The 24,438-nt window shown below is 61.5% G+C and overlaps 1 protein-coding gene across 4 annotated transcripts in view; it reads right to left on the minus strand.

The window, feature by feature from the left end:
• Nucleotides 1–3,227: 3,227 nt before the first annotated feature.
• The window catches only part of KIAA0930 (KIAA0930 ortholog), a 38,953-nt gene continuing 17,742 nt past the window's right edge, over nucleotides 3,228–24,438 (minus strand). For 3 of the 4 annotated variants that reach the window (XM_027070487.2, XM_053199505.1, XM_053199506.1), the window contains 9 exons: nucleotides 18,917–19,068; nucleotides 15,138–15,263; nucleotides 14,956–15,033; nucleotides 14,499–14,600; nucleotides 13,107–13,247; nucleotides 12,549–12,743; nucleotides 9,652–9,814; nucleotides 8,213–8,371; nucleotides 3,228–7,692 (listed from right to left, as the gene is read on the minus strand). In XM_027070487.2, the coding sequence (XP_026926288.1) occupies nucleotides 7,652–7,692; nucleotides 8,213–8,371; nucleotides 9,652–9,814; nucleotides 12,549–12,743; nucleotides 13,107–13,247; nucleotides 14,499–14,600; nucleotides 14,956–15,033; nucleotides 15,138–15,263; nucleotides 18,917–19,068 (1,157 nt within the window). In that variant the 3' untranslated portion in view covers nucleotides 3,228–7,651. The remainder of the gene's footprint in view (nucleotides 7,693–8,212; nucleotides 8,372–9,651; nucleotides 9,815–12,548; nucleotides 12,744–13,106; nucleotides 13,248–14,498; nucleotides 14,601–14,955; nucleotides 15,034–15,137; nucleotides 15,264–18,916; nucleotides 19,069–24,438) is intronic. The other variant, XR_008288901.1, reaches the window with a different exon arrangement.

A 24,438-nucleotide genomic window follows, 5' to 3' on the forward strand; every position in this document is an offset into this window, starting at 1 on the left:
GGTCACAGTGTTTGACGCTTTTATGCTCCTGTGATGTTCCTGGTGTCGACACAAGTCAAGCGGACCAGAGGGAGGAGAGGTGTGGGGAGGCAGCGCCCAGAAGCCCCCAGGTCGCAGGAAGATCTGGAGGTGAGGACAGACCTACCCATCGGCCCCCGTGCGTGCAGGTGAGGCCCCTTCCAAGCCACCGGAGTTCGCCGTGTCGGATTCGTGTTTTCACAAATGAGCATTGCGGCGGGGACGGTGGATGGTCACCGGCCACCATGGGAAGCACTGCGCTGGGCGCGCTGCCCTCTGCATCCAGTGCCCGGGCCGACCTCCCGGACGGCCCTGCGGTGGGTTTTGCAAAGCCAGGGGTTTGGGCAGGTGCGTGTGTTTCTTCCACGTAAGTGAGCGGAGCTGGCATCTGTGTCCAGGTCGTCTGTCAGAAATCTGAACCCTCCTAAGGATATTTTAAGACTAAGGACCAAAATGATCAAGAAAAAAATACACTGAGGTTTTAGAATTTGAAATTTTCAGCGATTTGGCAAACCGCTCTCGAGGTGTTCACAGATTAAACTGCAGTAGTCGTTAGGATACTGCTGTGTCGTCGGTCTGGGGCTGACTCCGCACCAGGCTGTACCGGAGGCGTCACCTGGGTCGGTACTGGGAGGACCGACCTCCCCGTCAAAGTAGCACTCCCAAGCTGCAAAGGTCCAATGGGTGCCACCCGAGCGATACAAGAGGGTGCTTTCTGAGGAGGGAGCCTGTCCCGGAAATGCACCAGCCCTACTGTAGGCGCTCAGGACGGCTGGGTGAGAACAGGGTTCTCAAAAGGGTAACACCTGGGAACTTGTTCAAACTGCAGACCCCGGGCCCCCCCCCCCACCCCAGACCTGCCGGAATCGGAGCCTGGGGATGGATTTTGCTCTGTGTCTATTGAGAAATTCACGCCTGGAAGTGCAGGATTCAGTCGGTGTTGGTACAGGCGCAGAGACGTGCAACAATCACCACTCGCTCTGGAACGTTTCATCGCTAACCATCTGGATTTCCTCCGGTGGATAGGCTCAAGCGTGAGAACTCCTGGGCTGTCTCCCTCGTGCTCCCTTAGGACTTTTGTTTAAAGATAACCTAGGAGATGCCCTTGGGGCACGTTTCAGCAGGGGGACGGCCGGGACTCTGTCGACAGGAACTCTGGCAGCCTCTTCACACGCGTGTCCCCACCCTCTGTGCACCCAGGGCGGGAGGTGGTGAGCCCACTTTGTGGCCGAGAAAACCCAGCCCCCGCTGCCACGCGCCTGGGGAGACCCAGAGCCACGCAGGCTCTGCCCAGCGTGCCGCTCGAAGGCGTGTGCGTGCCTGTCCAAGGACTCCACTCACTGGCTTCTGGAATGGACAAAAGCCTTCTGAAACAAAGTTGTTTATTCAAAACAACGATAAAGTTCACTAAAAACCATGGTCGTTTCCAACTGAGCAATCCAGTTGTTCTATTAAAGTCTGGTTCCAAGATGAACGACCTTAATCTACACATAGGAAAGAAATCCCTTGTCACACCCGTCGGCTTTTGTAGAGGCCAGGGCAAGAGGGAATCAACGAATCTGTGAGCAAAAGGACGCCTTTTGGTTTCTCGTCCCCCCCCAAAGCCAACACTTGCCCTTCTTTAATTTTCTCAGCTGTTCTGTCATTTTCACAGCCCAGCACGAAGTCCACCATGTCCCCCGTTCACCATGTGTATATACAATGGACTATGTTCTTGTACGAATGAATTTCTCTTGCATTTTCCCCTCCTCCCAATATAAAATTCCCAAAGGTCTGTTCTTCCAATCGACGTTCTTCTTTTTTTTTTTTTTTTAACATTTATTTATTTTTGAGACAGAGAGAGACAGAGCATGAACAGGGGAGGGTCAGAGAGAGGGAGACACAGAATCTGAAACAGACTCCAGGCTCTGAGCTGTCAGCACAGAGCCCGACGCAGGGCTCGAACTCACAGCTCTCACGGACCGCGAGATCATGACCTGAGCTAAAGTCGGCCGCTTAACCGACTGAGCCACCCAGGTGCCCCATTCGACATGTTCTTCTAAGCTAGGACATGACGATCCCTAAAAGTTCATCCAGGGTGGAAAAAAGAGCCGAAACGGCAGCGTTAGCCCCTTCAAGGAGTAGGCGGTTCACAGGATGAGTTCACTGCAGGGAGCCCCCCAGACAGCCCCCACCAGACACCCGTTGAAGACCTTTCCGGTGACTGTTTCAAAAAGGCCTCCTTATCTAGCGAGAAGGGGGTTGGATCTGGATGGCAACCAGGACGTTGCCTTTTATTCAGCTCCTAGACCGCCTGCTGTCAGCACGCTCTCACCCGGGCTGCCCTTTGGTGATGCTGCCTCCGAAAATTCTGGTGCAGATGTTTTGAACATGAAGACTGTCAGAGGGGTCACCGATGTGACCGTTCTCGCCATATTTCTGGATCTGCGTGTGTGCTCCTCTCAGACCCCCCTCCCGTTTCCACTTCCTGTCCCATTGCTTCCCACCGTGGGAGCTGACGCGTGCTCTGCACCTTAGACCCAACTGAGAGTCTGTTGGCACGTGGGAACAAAAAGCCCCGAGACGCAGAGGCTGCCAACGTCTGCGACCGGCCCGCCTCGACCTCTGGCGGGTAGAGCCCACTTGAAAACAGGCAACACGCTCCGCTCCGCGTGATTAACTGCAGAGTCTCAAGTCTGAGCCACGGCCCAGAAAGCCATCTTCCCGGAGGCCGAGCAGCCTGTCGAGAGCCTGCAAGCCTGTCCCTGAACTTGGGACCCCTCACTCTGCCCCTAGTTACGTTCCCGCTGCCATGAGGGCTTTTTAAGAGTTTCTCTAGAAATTAAGTGTGGGAAGTCTGATGGTGTGGTGGAAGGGCGTGTACTGCTTCATGGGGACTGGAGCTAAACCAGAGACCTGTCTCTTGGGATTTGTTTTTGCAAATAACCACCTCTGCCTAAACCAAAGCCCCGGGCACGCCAGTCCCGGGCCTGAGTCCCCAGCTTCCAGGAGCCGGGGCCCTGGGGGTGGATGCTGTCCGGCTCCGACACTTACAAAACAGGAATTCGTGTGAAAGCTCCAAAAACAGTTGAAGAAGAAATCTTTGGCGGGGTGGGGAGGAGGGGGAGGCAAATTAAGGTTCAATCACCGAGTTTCTCGAATTGCTATACTATCCGTATTTAATTTGAAATTCCCATTAAGGAAAAGAAAATAACCAAGTACAGATCCACTGGAGGAAAACACGGAGGAAAAAGAAATTTAATATCCAACATGCAAATCAACCTTCAACAGAAATGCAAAACCCGCACAGCACAGCTCACAGCCAACCAAGAGCTGCTCAGAAATGGTTTCTGTATACCGAAGATGGGTGGCCCAGAAGCTGCCGCTGCTGCTGCTATGGAAACGCCACGGACAGTCCGATCCTAACGTGTCCAATGATGCCGTTGTGCTGTTTTTGCTAAAACAGGTTTTGTAGAAACCACGTTACTCAAGCCTCAAGGTCGTGAAAAAGAATCTCAACAGGTTTTCTTTGCAGGGTTGAGTACTCTTCACGCACAGAGTCCGTCTGGAAACCAGAAAAGGTCCCTATTTACACCCAACCCGCCCGCGAGCTGCGGATGTGCGTAAAAGCACAAGGAAGGTAAGGAGGACTGAAAGCTTCCCGCCGCTGCCACCTCGGCAGAGCTGGGGCATCACCGTTACGTCTGGTCTCCTGTGCGTCAGGACCAGAGCTGCAGAAATAAAGGTGCCCGCTTGCCTTGGGGACTGAGGAAAACCACAAACTAACTCCGTGCATCTGCGGCTTCCTCCACTTCGGGGGGCTACCCGCCGTGGCGCTTTGACCCCCGCCCCAGGCCCCTCGGCAGCCTGGCGGCCTGGCTTCTGTGCGTGGGAACCAAGGGGTTCTCCAGGCTGTTCGTTCCGGAGGTTCACAGAAAAGGCCAGAGGACTCCCTTCTCCCCCCGAGGACCAGGTCAGTGCCACACCAGGTGGCAAAGAACAGAGGAAAGCAGCCAGAGGTGACCCCCCCCCCCCCCAACCCAGGCCGACTCGGGCCACGGGACCGGGAGGTCACTTCAGGCTCACGCTCTGGGGGAGGTGTCGGCCGGCCCTTGCCTCCCTCTCTCCCGGAGCCTGTGTCCCCGTCAGGGCGATGTGTTTTAAGAGAATTCTGCTTTCTGCTACAGAGATGAGAAGCAGCCTGAACAGGAAGAATCCACGTCATGTCAAAAGATACTCGGGCTTGAAACTGGCCATGAAACCCCCATTCTCGCTAATGTGCAAAACCGCCCAGAACACGTGCCCGGGCAGAAGCTATCCAGGCTCATGGAAAACGCTGGCAGCCTCTTAACGCGGGACGCCTTTAAAGAATCTCGGCCAGCGCCTCCAGACCTCCAAATGATGACAGGGTCAAATGCAGTCACGTCAGTCGTTAGAATTTACCGACCACACAGGGCCCACCTTCTGGAATGTCTTAACGGGGGAGAAAAAAGTTTCACCATAGGGTCTACTGGCTAGACTCTATGTGAGGAAACCAGCAACAAGCCTCCGTGTGGTTCACTGCCACTGCTCCGTGTAGAACAGAAACCTCATTTCTGAGGGTCTGTTCACGGTCCTTGAAAAGCCCAAACGTTGGCAAGAACGGGGCTCTTCGGAAAACCCTTCCGTCTGCAAGTTGATTGGGCTGCAGAACATTTTCCGCGTTTTCTTATTTGTTGCTCTTTGTTGACTATGTAATATCATAAATAATATTCTTTTTCTGACATACTGAGCCTCGGCTGTTTGTAGAGGCAACGGGCAGTTCCTGTAAGACCTCCGCGTGGGAGACCAAACGCTCCCGCAGCTTTGGAGGCGCTAACAGGCGGAGTGGAGGCGACACACCGTCCATCGACTCTGGGACCGTGACATTTCTGGTCAAGAGAGAACGTTCTCGTTCATGGCCCAAAAAGCGACGCCTCGTTTCTTCTCAGGAAAACTGTACTTTGACTCCAGTTGCCATTTGAGAAATGCACGCGTGCTCTGGTCATCCCCGCGTTACACAGGAGACGGGCACGCTTCCAGCAAAACGCAAGATGGCCTTGCGAGAAGGCAAACCGTACCAACGCCAGGAACACAGCAGGACCAGGGCGCTGGGGCCCCGGTCTCGGCCCTGTCCCTTGTTACTGTTACTTCGCCACTGATGTTGTTGGTTGCTTTGAAAAAATAAGCCTCGGGGGGACAGCTTACTGCCCAGCTACCAAGTGCTTCTAAAACCAGCATGTCCTGCAAAGATCGAGAAAGGTGGCCTCCACGACGCGTGTCCGTCTGTCACGGCGCGGTACGGCCGGGGCCGGCTGCCTGGATGGGACTCCGGCTGTCATTGTGTGGTTTCCTCGCCCGCAGGCTGGGCGTGACGACAGCACGGTGCCCGCACAGGCTGGCACCACCTTCGTGCTGGATGGAAAACAGCCAGACCGTCGTGTGCATCCGCTCGTGTGTGTCACAGATGAGGGATTGTCTCCAAACACTACCGTTGCACACATTTCTAGGACCCGCCAAGCACCTGTACGCGCACGGTACCATCACTAACCCTCAGCTCGCCTGTGACGCGGGCAGAACTCACGTGTGTCACCTTACGGAGGAGGCGTCTGGTGTGCCCAGGGGCTCCCAGGAGCGGGGGCTGAGCCTCAGGGCCTGGTTCCAGCGGGGGGGGGGACCCTTTCGTGCCCCTCTGGACTTCTGCGTGGGAGCTACCTCATTCTTCCACGGGAGAGACGTCAGGACCGTATTTCTCCCGAGACCTGAGTTCCAGAGTCTTAAGACCCCAGATGACCAGGGAGGAAAAAATTCCCGAAGAAAAAGCTGTACTTTAGCCACCCTAGACACAAACTGGGGGACAGCGTTTGGGTCCCCCGGAGAGTACTCCTGGAACACGGGGCCGTGCTCAGGGGTCTGAGGGGCGAGGCCCGGCTCTGTGCTGTCCTGAAACACTGCTCCGGAACGCAAAGTCCTGAGGCAGCTGGGATACAGCCAAGCAGGAGCTGGGCGCTGCCGAGAATGCGAGATTGTTCCAGCCCAGCCCCGGCACACACACACACACACACACACACACACACACGGGAGATGGGGGGCAGGAAGGCATCCCAGGTCTACCCCCGAGCCGAGCCGTGCAGGGTGGCCGCCCGACCCAGTCGTACACTGCAACCCTGGAGACTTCAGTGAGGTAGGTGGTATCAGCCCCATTGTACAGGTGGGCAAACTGAGGCAGAATGAAACGCAATAGCTTGCTTTTAATAACAGCATACAAAATCTAGAGAAAGCCCCAAAGCAGCCCCTGTTCCCAGAGCCCAGCGCAAACCCTTGGAGCGTGCGCAGAATAGAACAGGTGGGGGCGAGCCCCTCCGGCCCCTTCTCTCCTCGCAGAGAGGATCTCTACGCACGACTGGAAACCCTCACGTGTTCCTGGGGACTTCAAACGAAACAACATGGCGACAGAGACCCAGCTTACAGTTTATTCCCATGGGGGCAGGGCACACGCTTCCGCTCTGGAGAAGGCTCGTGGTTTGTCATCACCGGCAGGACTCCTTCCAGCCGGAGCCAGGCCGCTCACGCCAACCCACCAGACCAGCCGCGTGGAGGCCAGTTCCGCTTTGCCTCAGTGAGCTGGTCTGAGAAACGGGACCAGCACACTCAGTCAAAGGAAACGAGCTCCGGGAAACACCCCATCCCCTTCCCAGCCCCCCCCACCCCCCCCCCCGCCCCAACCCCGGCCCTGGGATGGGATGGAGGTTCTACCCAGAACCTTCCCGGGAGGGGGCCGACTCCACCGCACTCCCCCAAAACACTCTTCTGTCTGACGACCGAGCCGTCCCACCTGCCCTCAGAGTCCAAATTCTGCGGGTCACGCCAGCCGAGGCGCAGAGCGGGATTATCTCCAAGGCGGAGGTGTGTGTGTTGGTGGTGCTCTTTGGCTGGAAGCAAAGGCCGTTCTGGCAGGATCGGGGCCTGTCTGCTCAGCTCGAGGCCTTTCTGGAACCAGGCGTGGGGTGAGGTATTCCCAGCCCAGGGCAAAACCCTCAACAGCCGCGTGCCCCGTTTAAAACGTCGCGGTAACCCATTTATAACCAAGCGGTGAACGAGGGAGGGCGGACAGGTCGGGACTAACTCGGACGCCGGAGTTCACCGGGACAGCGTTACAGACTCTGAAGCCAGTTCTCCTCGGGGAAGCGTTGATGGTCCGACACACTGAGTGCCCCCGACCGGGGTGGGGGGAGGGGGGGGTCTCTCCACCTGTGGTCTGTCCGAGCGTGAACGTCGGATCCGTAGGTCTGGACACACGCCGGGCGCCGGCCGCTCCTCTGCTCTTACAGCCTCTTGGCGTCTCTGGGCCTCTCTGGGTGCCGAGGGCCCCCCAGAGACGGGCTGGGGCCGGGGGAGTGGGGGGGCATGATGGCGGCTGGGCACAGGGGCGGGAGCAGAGCCAGCAGGGGAGGAGAAAGAGGCACTTCAGTTTGGGCTGGTGTTCGTGGAGTCGGCCCCGGCCCCCGGAGTCGAGCGGCCCCGCCTGGCTGGGCTGTCACAGAAGACCCCGGTGGCGGTGGACGGGTAGGCACTTGGCAGCACGCCCGGGGCCGGGCAGGGCTGGGGGGGGGCTCCGCGCGGGCTCTGCACACGGCTAGGTCATCAGGATGGGCTTCTGCCGCACCTCCAGGATGTCTAGGGCGGCGGGAGGGGGCGGGCGAGACCAGGAGGTGAATACCCCGAGCGCTCCGTTTCCACGGGCAGTCCCTGCCAAGTACTTCCGCGCGTTTCCTCGTGCGCCCTCCCGGGGCTGCGAGACCAGTCGTCCCCATCCTCCAGACGGGAACCGGCCTCGGAGCAGCTGCGCGGCCCAGCCATGGCCGGGGGTGGGGGGAGGGGGTGGGGGGAAGCGGGGCTCCGGTACGGGCCAGCCCGAGTCTGGAGCCCCTGCCTGGCCCCAGGCGCCTCGCCCCGCCCACCCGTGGCTCACACCCAGGGGCCCGCAGTCACCCAAGGGGGACAGGAGGAGCCTCCAGAGAGCTGTGAGAAGGGGCCCCATCCCCAGGCCTCGACGGGAGGCCGAGAACCCAACACGGACACCTGCTGATGGGCTCTGGGCTGGAAACAACAGGACGGGGAAGGACAGCCCCAGGAGCAGGTCTCAGGTCGGCTACGGAAAAGCCATCCGGTTTTCGGCCTCCAGCAGCGTAGTTACCTGTTAAAATCCGATGCAGCGGCAAAGTGACGTAGGTCAAGTGTGCATAGAGAAGGAAATTTCCATCCGCTCTGTTCAGCTTCAGCCAGGACCCAACCAGGGACCGCCCCGTGCCAGACAGGGACCGAGACCGCAGGTTGGTGGCATTGTGCAGATCCGCTGGAGGGGAGAAGGCCGAGTCAGGGCCCCTGGGAGGACCAGGGGAGCACCCCCCACCGCAGGCGGCTGCCTAAGGGGCCGGTGCGGCCTCTGCCGCAGCCTGGGCCCTTGACCGCCAGCCCCTCCGTGCCCCAACCTACCGCAGAGCTGCCCGCCCCTGGCCTGTGGCTGCCCCACTCCCTCCTGCCCGCCCCTCCAGCCGTCCCTGACCCCCCCTTCCCCATCCCGGACAGTCTCTTCTGCAGGGCCTGGCTCATCGTCCCCCTGTGTTCTCTGCTTCCCCGTGGCCCATCTGTCACCGGAAGCGGGCCACCAGCGTGCAGGGCCCAGGGCGAGGCTGGGAGGCCCCACCCACTCTGATGGATCACCCAGGGAGGCAGGCTGGGGTGCCTACCAGCCCTTCCCTACTGATCTGGAAAGGAGCCAAGGTGGGGAGGGTGCTTTGCCCAAGCACACACGAGCAGGTCGAGGCTGGGGCCCTCTGTCTCTGGGCCCTGGCGCTCGGAACGAGGACGGCCCCAGCTCCGGCCAGGGGCCACCCTTTCACCCCTGCAGGGCACGCGCCGGTGCCCAGCACCCACATCTCATCTCCGGGAGCCAGCCTGCCTCCTACAGCCCCTTCCCTGCAGGGACCGCTCAGTGCTACTCGAGCCTTCACATCCAATTCCGTCACTCCCTGCTTAAAACCTTCCGATGGCCTCCCGCCGCTTAGATGGGGTGCCTCCCGCCCTCGCGACGGGGGGCTCGCTGGCTGCGGGGCCTGCCCCGGCCGGGGAGACGGTGGGAGGTGCAGGGCAGCTGGGAGACTCTGCGGGGCACCAGTGGGCTGGATGGGGCCCCCACAGACCCAGGCAGAGACGCCCGGTCACCACAGGCGGGGAGGTGGGCCCTGAGGAGACCCTGACGGTCACCCCCGTGCAGGCTCCAGAGGGAGGGCACTGAGGAGGAGCACAGCGGCAGCCTGAAGTCACCGAGTGCAGGAACCAACCAGAGAGCTCGCCTCCCACTAGGCGAGGATTTCTCGGACCCTCCGTGTGCAACAGTCACACCATCGACATCCGGAAAAGTCTGCAAACCGACGGTGCCTCCTATTCTCCACGGAGCGGGAGCTCCTCAGGGCAGGGACTTCTGTCTGGCCGTCTGCCCGTCCACAGCTCCTCCCCAGCCCTGACGGGCACCCGCCGGCTCTCCAGCTGCGGACGAGGGACGAGGGACGAGGGACCGAACCGCGAGGAAACACGGCCGCGGCTGGCCCTCCGGGCAGAAACGGCCGCACTCACCCCCTCCGTTGTCCTCCCGGAAGAACTCCTCACTGTCGTTGGCCGAGTGAGACTTCTTCATCTCAGCGATCCGGTTCCGAGGCACCTTCCTCTTGAGGGACGGGGAGAAGAAGGCGGGCCGGTTGTTCCGCTCCGGGGTGGGGGGCGTGCTGAAGGAGGTCACCTGGGAACAAAGAGCCGCAGTCACGGGGCAGCCCGGGGACCCCGGGAGGGCCCCGACCCCACCCACCGGAGGGCGGGCCTTCCTGGGGCTAGGCGGGCACCGGGGGCCGGTCCAGCTCGAGGGAGGGCAGGAGGACCTCGCTGCCAGCTCTGCCCAAGGGGGGGGCCAGGGGCCCCGTAGGGGCCCCAGACACCGGCCAGCACAAAGCCTGGCTGCGGACGCTGCCCGAGCCCCCTGCCACGGCACACGGATCCACGCAAGCTTCCCAACCAATCCGCAGGACAGATCGGTAAACTAAGGTGGGACAGCGACCTTGACCCGCCCAAGGTCACCCAGCAGGAGGGGGTCAAAACCAGGGTTCAACCCAGGTCTTCGGCCTCCTAAGCTCTTCACCCCAATTTCTTCTCGGCTGATAAGCCCCCGTCCCTCTCGGCCCCCGCACCCTTTCGAGGAAGTGCAATGGCGAAGCAGCCAACACTGCCGTCCCCTCGTCTCTCGTAACCACACCGCTCAGGCACCAAACGTTCTGGACACCCACGCGGGGCCAGGCAGGCGCAGCACAAGGGACAGACAGGCACACAACACCGGGCCCTGCCCTCAAGGAGCTCACAGTCTGCTGTGGGGGCGACACACTCGGAAAGCGACAACCACAGACTGAATGCTGGCTGCTGAGACAGAAAAAGGGAAGCACAGGACACAGGGGGGCACAGAGCAAAAGGGGTCGACAGCCTGGGACATCAGGAAAGGCTTCCTGGAGGAGACGCCGCTTGAGATGGGTCTTGAAGGACGAGTAGGAGTTCGCCAGGTGAAGAAGGGGGGGAAGGGCGTTCCAGGCAGAGGGAACTTGGCCCATCTCCTCCCTCCTCCCCACGCAAACAAGAATCTGAGGAACAACGTGAGCTGGGACTGAGACTTCAGGAGCCCCATCAGCCTCCTCGTCACGGCTTCCGACATCCAGCAAAGTCGCGGCGGCCGCTGGGCTGCAGACGGTCCTCCCACAAGCCAGGGAAGGTTTTTAAAAGATAGAAAAAACAAAACAAAACACCAGATACCACAATACACACACAGTCTGTATTTGTCATGAGCTGGTTACAAAGGACCCCTCTGGTAAAGGGGGGCAGGCGGCAGGAAGCACAGAGGCGGCGGGGGGCCGGAGCAGTCCCCAGGAGGTCAGGCCCCGCCACCGGCACCTGCATGACCCTGGCGGGTCCCTTCCCTCGACCCGGGGCCTCCCTGAGACTCTGAGCCAGGTGCCCTCTCCTTCTCCCCCAACTACCACCCCGGGAGGGAGGGACTGTCACTGCCACTCGATGGATGGGAACAGCAAGACTCGGGCAAGTCCAGTAACACATCTCTCCGTTCGCGAGGGCTTTCACATACACATTCTGCAGGGCCGGGGAGAGGAGTCAGACTCCTTTTCTCCGCCGTCAGCTCAGAAATCTATCAACAGCCTCTATTTCATGGATAGGGGAAGCCTCCGCTTGGAACCCCCACCCTGGTCTTGGTAAAAAAAAAAAAAAAAAAATAGCACTTATTATGTTTATTTTGCTTCTCAAACACATCCGTTGCAGAAGGAACAAAACCAAAAGGGCTACGAAGGAGAGAGAGACACCTGCTATCTGGCTGCCTGGGCGTATGCGCGGCTAACAGTTTTACACTAAAAAGTGTAGCAAACACAGGCTTCCTCATCTCGGGCACGTCAGCACTAAGGGCGTTCTACGCCCTTCAGAGTCACTCTCCCAAGCAGGTCAACAGCCAGTGGTGACTGGTGGCTGGGGAAGCACCCCTGAGGTCACGCCCGAGTCAGGTGTCCTCTGTTCAGCAGCAACTCTGAGCCTCCCACCACCGCGGGGCTCCCCGCTTCTGGATGGGAAGAGACTGGTCCCAGGTCACGCGAGCAGCGGTGCCCGGGTTCCAGCCCACGGTGTCTCACCCCAAGTCCTCTCCTGGAGGCGGGCTGGCCAAAGCTGTTTCCCGGCCCCCGGCACCCTCACTCACCTCACCCCTGCCAAGACCCACAGCCCCGAGCGGCAACCCCCTGCCAGACCCAAGCGGGGCAAAAGCAGCCAGCGGGTTGCAGACTTTCTCCCGCCCGGGCCCTGGGCCCCACGGCAGGCCCTGGGAATGCAGCTGCCACCGACCTCGGCTTCCCACCCCTGCGGAAGGACGGTGGCCTAGAAAGAGCGGGGTTCAAAGGCTCCGTGCTGCCACCCGAGAGCCGTGTGACCTGGGGCAGCGCCAGTAAATCCGGCAAGCAGACAGGAACACCCATGCCTACCCACGGGCTGCTGCTAGAGTTCAACGTGAACGACACCTGGTAAACCGGTGGGCCAGGCCGAGGGAAGAGCTGGGCGGCTCCGGGACCTCGCGTTCTCCCGCTCATCCTCACAGGGCAGGAGGAGAGGCTAACTCATCGTCATCCCCAAGGCAGTCCCCAGGGAAGGCTGGCTGTGTGCCCACGCTCGGCCAGCGTGTCCCCGGAGGCAGGTGCCAGGACCAGCCCGGGTTCCCCTTAGGCTTAGCCCAGCTGCAGCTGGCAGTTCAGGAAAGCTGGCCCACGCACGGACCTGCTGTGTGACCTTGGGCAAGTCACTGCCCTCTTTGAACCCCGGCCTCCTCACCCGAGGGGTGGGGTGATGCCACCTACCTCACCGGGGGGCTGTAAGGACCAGGGAGGCGGTGGGAAGCGGATCCGAGGGACGGGAGGCCCCTCCCCGAGCTGTGCAGCCCTTACCCGCTCATGCATGGGTGAGGCCGGGCTGGAGTCCTCTTCCGTCCCGCAGGGGGATGTGTCACCGGTAGACACACGGCTGACTGCCATCTCAGCGTGGCCCTTGCCCTGGGGCCCCTTCATGCGCACAAACTCCATGTTGTTGTACTTGTAAAAGCCGAATGACATCTTCTGTGCCATGCGGGCAGCCACACTCACCTGTGGGCAGGCGGGGGACGGCCTGAGTCAGCGCACGGAGGGATGGGCTCTTCCTGGGGACACAAGTCACTAGTGTCCTGGGAGGGGCCAGCCTCAGGACGGTGTCCGGCTGCAAGACAGCGGCCTGTCCACCCGGTTCCTCCCCGTTCCCTCCAGCCAGGGCCGGCTTCAGGAGTGTCTGCACTCGGGGTGGGGCCTCCTGTCCCTCGGATCAAGCGTGCCCGGATCAGCGAGGAGGAACATTAACGCAGGCCCCGAAGCACCTAGAGGCGCGCGGGGCCACAGGTGCGGAGGAGGGGCGGTGACGGCACCAGGCGGAGCCGGACCAGGACAGAGGGGCCGCGGGGCCACCCGCACACGTACTCGGTTGTCATACACCTTCTTGAGTGCCTCGTAGCGGATGGAGCCCTGAAAGATGACACCCTGGAACATGTTGGTTTTGTCACTGGCCACCAGCTCCACACAGACCATCTCCCCTTCCCCCACTGTCATGTCGCTGAACACCTGGGACGGGGCACAGAGGAGGAGAGGGGACAAGTGTCAGCTGCCCACCTCCCAAACCAATGGCTGCCTCCCAGGCCACCACCCCTCCCTTGCCCGGGGCCGCCAGGAGGACCGCTCAGAAGCTCCCATCCGGCAGGGGACACAGATGTCACGCTGTTCGCCCAGGGCCGCAGCCCCGCCCCTGTGGCACAGGGACCAGCACAGGGGCGGCCTAACCATGGCGGGGGGAGCAGGGCCGGTGTCTGGCAGGGGGAGGTTCACAACAGTGACTCTGGGACAGGAAGGGGATGCACCACCTCCTGGCCACTGGGAGGACGATGACGCTCGTCGCACGCCCTCACGTGGAGTTGAATGGCGCACGTGGTCTGTCCATCCCGCTGTCCAGCATGTCCTTCCCTCTGGCGTCGGGCACCCAGCCCCAGCCGCCCTGCCCCTGCCCTCAGGAGCACCCAGAGTGGCCATCCACCTGGGAGACCGGTCCACAGGGGGCTCTGCATCCTGTCACTGCTCCAGGAGCTGGCGCGCAGACCCAGCTTCCAGGTCACCCAGACTCAGGTTCAAATCTCGGCTGTGCCACGCACGGGCTGTGCGAGCCTAGAGAGGGCACTTCGTCCCCTGAGCCTAACTAAGGTGGTGCTTCAAGGCACTGTGAAATTGAGGTGAGACCCCGCAACATGTGCTCCCTTCTCTGCGAGCCTTCCCTGGGGTCCTGGCCACCTGCAGGCGAGTACAAGCACCTCGGAGGAGGAGAGCAGCTGGGCAGGAGCGGGGTGGGGGGCCGGTGCGCCCGGTGCTCCCCGGGTGAGTCACTTTCTGCCGCGCGTCCCAGTTTTCCCAGACTGGCCCAGAAACTTCCGAAGCCCGGCCCCCCTGACGTCTTAGCATCCCAAGGCGGGGAGGCACTTATTTGGAGTTTTCACGGAGACACTAATGACTCCTGCCCGGGCAGCCCTTTTTATAGGCGTTCATGACGCATCTTTCCACCCATGCGCTCGTTTGATCTTCGACCCTGACGGGTAAGGTAAGTAGGACGCATGATCGTGACGTTCGTTTTACAGATGAGAAAACAGGCTCAGGGCTAGGGGGGCCCCCCTGGCCCCAAGTCCAGCACCAGGAGGAGGGGGAGCCGCAGGGGTCGGAGTCGGGACCGCCCTCGCCTGTCTGCAAGCACGTGAGGCCCCAGGGAGGCCAACTTTCCACGCCCCTGACCGGGAGCCCGAGGGGAGACATGGCTGGGCGCGTGTGGCTCACCTCCTCGAAGCTGTCGATCATGAAGAAGATGTTGGGGTAGCTGATCTTGGATTCTTCGCCCTTGCTGTCCATGGGGTGTTTACTGGGGGACGCGAACACTTGCTGAAAGGAAGGAGATGTGGAGGGTTGAGCGAGGCCCGACCCCCGCACCCAGGCCCACAGCCACTCGAGGGACAGGTCGCTGTGGTCACGCTGCTCAGGGCCAGGCCAAAGCCAGGTCAGGTCCTACGTCGCTCCGCAAGGAGCTGCTGGGGACGACCTGGTTCTGTGCGCTCCTTGCGGGCGACACAGGACCCCAGGAGCCGCGTGGCTTTCTGGTCAGACGTTCACCTCGAGGCAGGGAAGGAGGAGGGGGCGGGTGGTGTCCCCCCACCAAAACCCTGAGCAGCCGGTGGCTGCCACTTCCGGGCTGCGCTGGCCGTCAGGAGGCCTGCGGGCCCTCAGCCCCACCGCTTACCTGGGACTTCTTCTTATGGATGTGGATGTCCCCCCCATCGGCGCGCGTGCACACGGCGCATGTCACCATGTAGTCCAGCTGGAAGAGAGCGCGCAGGACGGCATGCGTGGAGGGGTCTGCTGTCCCTCGGTGCCTACGACAGCCCTCCTCCGGGAGCCCCGCCCCCCACTACACCCCTGTACCTTCTGCAGGATGAGATTCAGGCACACGCTCTCCTCCCAGTCAATGTCAGGGTCCCCGAGGCCCGGCAGCTTCTTGGAGTCACGCCGGTACACCTCCACGTCCACCTCGGGCTCAGTCTCTGCCAGCTGCGAGGATGGGCACGGATGAGCCTGGCCGTGGCCTCCGGGGCTCTTCCCCCCCACCCCCGCCCACTACCGGGTGGGCAGGTGTTCACGGACGCGGACTCCAGCGATGCGACCCCCAGGCGGTCAAGAAGTGTGCCCCGGGGGGGCGGGGGGGGGGTGTCCCTCGGGCCCTGCAGCAGGATGTGGGGAGCCCAGCCTCCGGTCCCACCCACAGGGCTTCCGTGCAACCTGCCTGTAGGGGGCTGTCCACCCTGCCACCCGCCACCACCGGCCGAGCGCCGGAAGCCCCCCTCCCCCCCCGCGGGTCGCTATGGCAACCGGGTACCAGCTCAGCCGCAGGAAGGGGGAGGGGGTGGGCTTGCCGCAGAGAAGCCGCAGCGCGCAGGCGCCGCCGCGGAAGCGCCCACACTGCGCCTGCCGAGCGCTTTCCTCCCTTTCTGTTCCTTTGGGCGGTGGGGGCGGAGGGGCTGCCTGGGAACGGCTGTCGGCTCTCCGTGTGTCCCTCCCTGCCCACCCTGCACCCTTGAGGCCCGCAGGGTCTCCCCACATCGCCACCCGCCCCCTGCCCTCCCAACACTACACACGCCACCCAGTCCGCTCTGGTAGGTGCTTGGCGCCCCCTCCAGCTCCACGTGTGCTGGTCCCTCCAGTGGGAATGCCCTTGGGCCACCGTGGTCCCCTCACTCTGTCCTACAACGCTGAGGCCAGGTGTCACCACCTTCTCTTGTGGGCTCCCCCTAACCGCCCCCCCCCTTCTTCCCACTACAACAGCACCAACCGCCCTGTGTCCCCGGTTGTGCCGTCTGCGTGTCCCAATAGACTGCAGGCCCCCCGAGGGCAGGGCCAGGTCTGAGTCACTTCTGTGCTCCCAGTGCGGAGGGGGAGGGGCCTCTGCATTTGCTCACTGCGGTGTTCAATGGAACATTCTAGCATGGGGGCAGCTGGACTTGCCACATGCTCCCCAAACCTTCCCAAGAGTTTGCACTTGGTCCCCAAACTCCTCAGTCCTGGATCCAAGAAACTTTCCTTCCCACCTCTTCACCTGGCCCCCCTGGGAACATGCCTGGGATCTGGCCTCTCTGTTCTCCCGTCTGCCTCCCGGAGAGTTCAAGGCTGGGTAGGGCTGAGAAAACCATCTCTAACCAGAGCTGGGGCCTCCCCCGGCCCCAAAATTCAAGGTCCAGCTGCGAGTCTCAGGTCCTTATTAGAGCCTCTGATCTGAGCAGGTGGCTTTTGGGAGAAGACTCCCAATGTCTGCAACGTGAACTCCAGCAGAGGCTGGCAGGCCAGAGTGGTGCCGGCTGGAGGGCAGAGGCCACGGCCCTGCGGTCCCCTGGCGGCGTGCCCTTGGGCAGAATGCTCGGTGGTTCCCGTTTCCTCTCAGGTGAGCCTGTGCCCCTGGGCTGCGCTGAGCGAGGAAAGCATGCCCACAGTGAGGGTCACAGCCAGTGAGGCTCCCTCGGTGCTCACCACCCTCTCTGCCAGGGGACTCATGTGGTCACGCCATCCCACACGTCTGGTCTCCCAGGTGTGTGCAATCAGAGGACCCTAACCTTAGTGCGCATCTGCCCAGCCCCCTTCCCCCGGACAGGCTGAGCCCCGGGGAGGAACTGATCGGCCAGAGTCACATGGCAAGTCACGGGGAGACAAAGCCGGAATGGCGGATCTCCCAGATGCACCCCCCCAACAGGGCGGGCGTGGTGACCCGGGGCTGAGGAGCCCTGGGCCAGGCTCCCGAGGTGCTCAGCTCATGGACCTCTCCACCAATACCTGCCCCCGCCAACTCCACCAACTGGGGCCTTCTCTTCGTCCCTCCCGGAGGGCACCCCCTGCCCCCCTTCTCACCCTGCCAGACTTGGCTCGTCAGGTCCCGTGTCCCCGCTGGCCATGCCCCCTTCTCCTGGGACCCCCATCTCTCCAGCCAGCCGCTCAGGGCCTCCTGCTGGTCCCTCTGGCTTCAGGCTAGCTCAGAGCTCGGCCCCAGGCCCTCTGACCGGCACACCTCAAAGTCTCCCTCCACTTCCCACACATGCCTACAGCCCCAGGTGCCATCTCAGAGCCAGTGGTCCTGACCCGAGACCCTGTCCCTGGTCTCTCTGCTGACTTTCAGACAGGAGATCACCACCAGAAGACATCGTCATCTGATGTCCCACGGGCACCTAGCACTCAACCTGCCCCACACTCAACTCCGTCCCCCTGCGTCCCCTCCTGTGAGGGCACCGCACTCACCCTGGGCCCAAGTCAGGGACCTGGCCCACATTCGGTCACCTGAAGCCCTGCTAGTTGAGCCCACTTCCCTGGCCTCCCTGCGCCCCGCCCGCTGACCACACCCCTGCACCCCGCCCACTGACTGCGCCCCTGCGTCCTGACCCCCTCCCTCGTTTCTGCTCCAACCCCTCCAGCCCGAGAGCCTGCTAAGTGGCATTCTGACCACACCCCCCTCCTCACTTTATCAGAGCTTCAGGGATCAGCCCCAACTTCTGGCCACGACCTTCAGCCTCCACAAGGTCTGGCCTGCGCCTACCTCGTTTCGTCTCCCACCTTTCTGTGCCCAGGCCGCACGCTACCACCCACGGCCACCTGAATGCACGGGGCTTTCACGCAGCTGCAGGCCCCCCCCTTTGGGCCATCGCCCCTCCTGCTAGGGAACCTCCTTCCACCCTTGCAGACTCACCTCACCCAAGTGGCCTCTGCCGACCACTTCTGCCCCTTCCAGTCACCGGATTTACCGTGTCGCCCGGCTCTGTGTGACGCACTTCCGGGTACACAGCCGGCTGCCGCGCCACGCGGATGCCCAAGGGCCCCGCCCAACCCTGGGTCCTCCTGCATCGGCTCTCAGGCCGCCAGCACCCAATCACGGCGTCTCCTTTGCGGCAGCCACCACGCCTGTCCGTTCGCAGAACACCTATGCTGTGAGTGCCACGCTCGCCCAACAGGCACACGGCAGGGAGGGGGCTCCCCGCACTTGACACACGGGCCACAGCTCACAGGCCGCGGCCGAGGGGTCAGGGGTCTGTGAGCTCCAGACCCGCCTCCACAGCCCTCCCAGTTTGGTGCAGAAAGGAAAACGATGCATTTCCACGTTTGGCATACAGGTCGCTTAAACATTTTACGAGCTAGCAACGTTTCTGAAAAACAGACAGACGTGTGCGAAGTTTGTCTTACAAACTCGTCCACGCACTTCGGTTTAGTGGAGGGAACGCCCTAGGTGAGTCACGTCGCCTCGGAGCCCTTGGTCTCCCCGTCTGACCTGTCCGGTGGCGGGGAGGACACGACAGGTAACGTGTCTGCTGCACGGTAAGGGCTCAGACCTGCCAACATCATCTCTGAGCTGCGGCATCCTGCCCGTAGCCAGGGCCGACCCTGGCCCCCGGGGTCAAATCTCTGCTCCGTTGGGAGATGCCGGCCAAATCACCTAGCCTCTGAACCTGCTTCCTCGAAGGGACAATTGTGACGGAACCTCTGCCCTTCCAGGGTCACGAAGACCAGCGGGCGAGTGTGGCCGTCTCCACGCGGCCCCTGGCGCCCAGCAGGTGCTCCGTGGGCATCACTTTCCCCTGATCACCTGCGTGAGGACTGCAGGGAGGCCGACGCGGCTGGCTAAGAGTGGACCCCGCAGGGATGCGGGGCTGGGGCCGGAGGGGCTTGCTCACCTTCCTTCCGTCCAAGCTGCCCTCGCTGCCCGCGTATGCCAGCTTCCGGCGCACGTAGAAAAGCATATCGTCCTGCCGTGGTGCCCACTTCTCCATGAAGTAGGTAGAGAACATCCACGTCCAGAAGACGATGCGGTCATCCTTGAAGCACCCTGCAGTGGGGAGGCCAGAGACGACTGAGAAAGGACGGGCCAACCCGGCCCTGGCGTGTGACCTTGGCCAAGCCCTGTCTCCCCCGCCTTCTCCGCACTCCCAACCCCCAACCTGCATGTCTGCTTGGAAATCTGCTGGAGCTCTCTCTGCGATGCGCCAAGCCCCCTGCTCCCTCACTGCCACCCCCACCCCGGCCAGGGGACGGGGGCTCAGGGACACCTCCCAGCAGGCCCAATGCCTCCACCCAGCAGAGCCCGAGAGCCCCAGCTCCCAGCCCCACAGCCCCGGCGACTCAGCGTGGATGAATCAGCAGCTTCGCAGGGAAGGGAGGCCCTGAGGAGAGTCAGCGTCACCGCTGTCTGGGCTGGGAGCTGACTACGGCTCAGGCTCCAGGCTCCGGAGGGAGCTCAGGCAGGCAGGCTGGCACCACCCTCGGCCAGCATCCCCCACCCCCACCCCAGGCTGCGGCAGTTCCCACGGAGAACCCGACTTAAAGGAACAGCCCCGGCCGCAGGCACAAAGCAGGGAAGGCGTCCACCCCTCCCTCACCCCTGCACGCAGCGGAGCCTTTCACACCAGATCTGTTCTTGCCTGATCTTCGGGGGGGACTCTTTCTTTCATTACAAATACTTTTTCTTCAGGATACATAAATCTGTCATCGTCCTTCCCACACGAGAGAAGTCGCCCAAGCGCTCTGGTGGGAAAGACCTGGGTGCCCGCTCCAGCTCTGCCACTTGCTGGGTGACGACAGGCAGGCTGTTTGGGACTCTCTGGTCCGTAGGTTCCTCACAGCGAATGTCGACTGACCGAGAGCTGCCCGGGAAGCGGCACATACAGAGCCCGTGCCTGGCACAGAGCGGGGTCTACGACGGTGGGCTTCCTTTCTGGGCAGACCCGACGAAATGTCAAGGTACCCGACAGGGCTGCTTCTCACGAACTCAAAAGATTAAACTGTTGCCGGTTTCTTCCTCTCTTTTCCAGAAACTACTCCACCACTGTGACCTCGTCCTGGGTTTGGGATGCCAGAAAGACCTAATCCCCACCCCTAGAGATGGGGAACCCGAGAGCCGGCCGGTGCCGGCCCCCTCCCCCAACACAGGACTGTGGTCTCCCGTGGAGTCAGCCGTGAGGCTCTGGAAGACTGAATCGCAGAAAACCCCGGGCTTTTGTTCATTTCAGCCACACCGAGACCAAAGAACCGGGGCTCCAAACCAGCCTCTGCCCTCTGCCAGGCCACCGCCCGCAGTCTGTGGCCCACCCACTCCCATGCCCTGCTTGGCTCCCAGAGGGAGGAAGACAGAAGGGGCCTTCTGATCGGGGGTCCGGGTCAGGGAGCCTGCCCCGTCGGCCCCAGGCTCACCGGCACCAGGTGGAACCAAGCCCACCGGGTGTCATCACTGCTTTGAAATTCCCACCACACCGACCTCAGGCACTACGGGTGCCCTGCAGAGGCGAGGGGAGGCGCCCCGTCAGCCCTGGAAAACTCCCCAGAAGCAACTCTGGCCGCGAGTTGCTGGAGTCGTGGCTCAAAACCCCGCCACCTGCCACGGAGAGGCAGAAGCTGGCTGTCAGCGTCCTTCCGCGGGGGATCCCTTTCGTTGTGCTGACACAAGTCACCCGGCAGTGACCCGGTGCCAGCTGGGCACCCAGTCAGTGTCAGGGATGACGAGCAGGCCACCGGCTGTGATTCGTGACACGCCTGCCACCTGTGGGTCGTGGGCGAGGAGCTCCACGTGGGGGAGCCCTTCAGCAGTCACAGCGCCCTGTCTTCACCGCCCACCGCACAGAAGAAACCCACCGTCGGGAGGTTCAAGGACCCTCTCAAGTTCAGTTAGAAGCTGATGCAGCCGCAGACCCCTCGGACCCGCACTCAGGCTCTTGACAAACGCCCCCGCGCTATGCTGGGCAACCTGGCAGAACGAAGGACCCGGATGCCCGGTGAGCAGCTTGTCGCGCCCGAGGAGCACAGAGGACGGAAGGCTTCCCAGGCGGGGGATGGAGTCTGGCTTCAGGAGCAAAGTTCCGGGGGTGGTGCAAAACAAGCACCCGTTTGCCCTTGATAGAGGGGCACAGCGGGGGCCAGGCGAGGGGGCCCCCATTTCCCTGCTTCACGGCGCTAAAAACACTCTGGTCGCACCCCGTCCACCCGGCCCAGGAGTAAAGTTCGCAGGCCCCGGAGCCTGAAGCAGACGGCCGGCTAGTAGTTCACGCCTCGTACGAAGGCTCGGCCCAAAGCCACCCTTCCGGGGTCCTCCACTCTCCACCGGCCACACCCAAACCTCTCGGAGGGGACGGTGCTGGGCCCGGCACGCAAATGCCCCCCACCAAACCCCCAGCAGCCAGGTGGCCGGCAGCGGTCTGTGGGTGCCACGTGCCCAGCCATCCCCCCTCTCCCCCCAACCCCCAACCCCAGCGAGCGCCACCTCTGCTGGGACACACCAGCTGCCACTTGCACTCCCCCCCCCCCCCCCCCCCGGCCAACAGCCCACCCTCCACACCACAGCCATGGATCTTTACTGAAGGATCTCTTCCTGCCCCCCTTAGAACCTTCCCCCGGAATTCAGAACAAAACCTAGAGTTCCCACAACCCCCCGGTGACAGTCCCGCCCCTGCGCGGCGCCAGCCCACGCCTCCACCTGTCTGCCCTGGGACCCCTGTCCAGGCAGGTCCTCGCTGCATTCCGGTTACGGCTGAAATGCTGCCTCATCACGGAGCCTCTCCTGACCCCGTATTACTAACGTGCCCTCAGGGTTCTTCCTGTCATACCACATCTTATTTAACTGCATCACGACCACCCTGCCCCCCCGGTGTCTGCACTTCTGGCTGCTGTCTGTCCTCCACTGTAGGAACGCATCCCGGGAGCAGGGACGTCATCTGGGTCACCACGATCACCGCCAGATCTTAGAGCCCAGAAAAGAGCTGAGGACACAGGAGGCGCTCAATAAATGCTGGCAAAATTAATGGCTCATCCCAACCTCACAGGCTCAGTGAGGTGGGCAACTCGCCCTGGTGCCCACAGCAGGGAAGTGGCCCAGTCAGGACCCTCCGGCTGAAGCCCGGGCCACCTTCTGTCAGCCACAGGTCCCGGACTTAACAAGCCCCAGAGAAGCCCCGCTTGCTGGGCTCCCCAGGGCCCAAAGCAATGACTCCATGGTGGAAGCAGGACGAGTGTGTGGGGCGGGTAGGCCTACTGTGTGCACCGAGCAGGTGCGATGGGAGAGAAGAGGAGAGGGCTGACCCTCACCCAGCCTGCCACCAGGCGCCCGGCATGTGCAAGTTAGGAGACCCAGCGCCGAGCTCTGAACGGAACAAGGGGCTTCGAAATTCGGTCTACGCCACGGATGCCATTAACGTTATCTTAACGTTAATCGTTAACGTTATCTTAGTACCAACCCAACAAGCCCCACAGGAAGAAACTCAAACTGTCAGGGAAAGCCCCGCACACCTCACTCTAACACAAGGTGAAGAAGGTCCCACCGGGAGGCGGGAGAGGTGTTCAAGTCAAAGAACCACCAGGACAGCCGCCAGAAGGGGGCCACGGGCGACACGGCGGTGGCACAGACCCCCAGACCATCTCCACGCCCGGAACGCTCAAAGTCAAAGAGCAGGAAGAGAAATCACAAAGGTCAAGAGCTGTCCTCCAGAACGCTTGAAACTGCCCTCGTGTCCCAGAGAAGCAAAACGAAAATCAAAGGGAACTCGAAAACCAGGAGACAGAAATCCGCAGTTGAGCAACAGACGTCCGTAATATAGAAGGAACTCACATCACAGAAGTTACGGAAGGAAATGCCTAAGACCCTAACAGCTACATGGGCGAAACACCCAAAGAGGTAGCATAACCAGTTAACAAAAATGTGGGAAAACATTAATCCCACTGGTAATGAAATATCCATGACAAAGAACGAGCTGTCATTCTTAAGAGGGCAGGGTTGGTATTTACAAAAATCCCACTTACAAAAACTGGCGGGGTCTTACAAACATACGTGTTTGCCAACGACTGAGCCCTTCCTAGGTACTCACCCAAGAGATGAGACGTGTCTACCTAAACACCGGGCCACAGATATTCCTAGAAGCTTTATTCGTGACAGCCCCAAACTGGAGGCCAGGAAAACGGACCGACGTGACACAGCCAGTCAGTGGCCTATTACTGAAAGTAAAAACAAACTCTGATCCACACAATGCTAGGGATGCATCTCCAGACCTGCCGAAGACAAGCGTAAACGGCTACGCGGGTTTCTGCCTGCAGGGACAAGCAGCAAACGGCCAGTGTCCCCACACGTTCTGCCTCTCGTGGTGGTGGCTCCCCAGGTACGCGCAGCCACGAACCCCATCAGGGCTTCCGCTTTACACACGTGCAGTTTGTTTTACGTGAATTAGGCCCCAGTAACGTCAATAAAAAGTTGTAGCAGGTCCAGGATGGCGTGTAATCCGACGTTCGGGGAAGAGCCCAGGGCTTCGGCCGCAGACACGCTGACCAGAGCTGGGGGGCCACAAGGAAGTACCAGAAGCAAACAACGAGAGTGACGGGAGCTGCTGGACCCGATAGGGACTATCTTTTCCCTTCTGCTTTTATTTTATTTCCAGTATTGTCAACAGGAAGAGGACACCCCCTTTTCCCGTGAAGGTACAACTTTTGGTGAATGTCATAGGGCTGATGAAAGAGAGAGAATGGACGGGGGTGGAGAAGGGACCCCCCCCCTCCCCCCGCCAGTCTTCGGAGACCTCGCGCTCCAAGTCCAAAGCTAGGGTCGAGAGTCCAGACTGGGCGAGAATTCTGGCTCCTGGAGGCACCGTGCGGTGTCAGAATTTGCAGGCACACCCAAGTTCAGGTCCCAGCTCTACTCCGCACTAGCCAGGCAGCCAATTCACGCAACCTCTCTGAACCTCAGTGGCTCCATCCGTAAGATGGGTCTCACCTGCCACCCTCCCGGAACTGACGGTGAGGACGGGGTGAGAGGCCAACAGAGCGTCCTTTGCAAGCTGTAAAGTTCCATCCACATATGGGTTCGTGGGGACCCTCTGCGCTGCTGCTTTGCACATCTCTCTCAGCAACGTGGCCTTTCCCGAGGCCTGCCCAGCAAGAGATCCCCTGGGTCACTAGTCAGGCAGCTGCCACTCCCGCAGGGAGCTCCCTCACCTGCAACACTCTCCCCGTCCCTATGTCCCTGTCTCCTTCGCCAGCGGGTTTTCAGGACCCTTGAACCCAGTGGAGGGACTTATGGGAGACAGGCAGCCCCTGATGCTGGGCCACTCACCTGGGCAACACTGCAGACAGCCACCCCCCCCCCCCCCGCCCGAGGGCCACCTCCCCTGCTGGCCCGGGGTCCTAAAGCAACATCTTTAAAATTTTTTTTTTAACGTTTATTCAT

Source organism: Acinonyx jubatus, chromosome B4 (genome assembly GCF_027475565.1).
Source record: "Acinonyx jubatus isolate Ajub_Pintada_27869175 chromosome B4, VMU_Ajub_asm_v1.0, whole genome shotgun sequence".
Lineage (NCBI taxonomy): Eukaryota > Metazoa > Chordata > Mammalia > Carnivora > Felidae > Acinonyx > Acinonyx jubatus.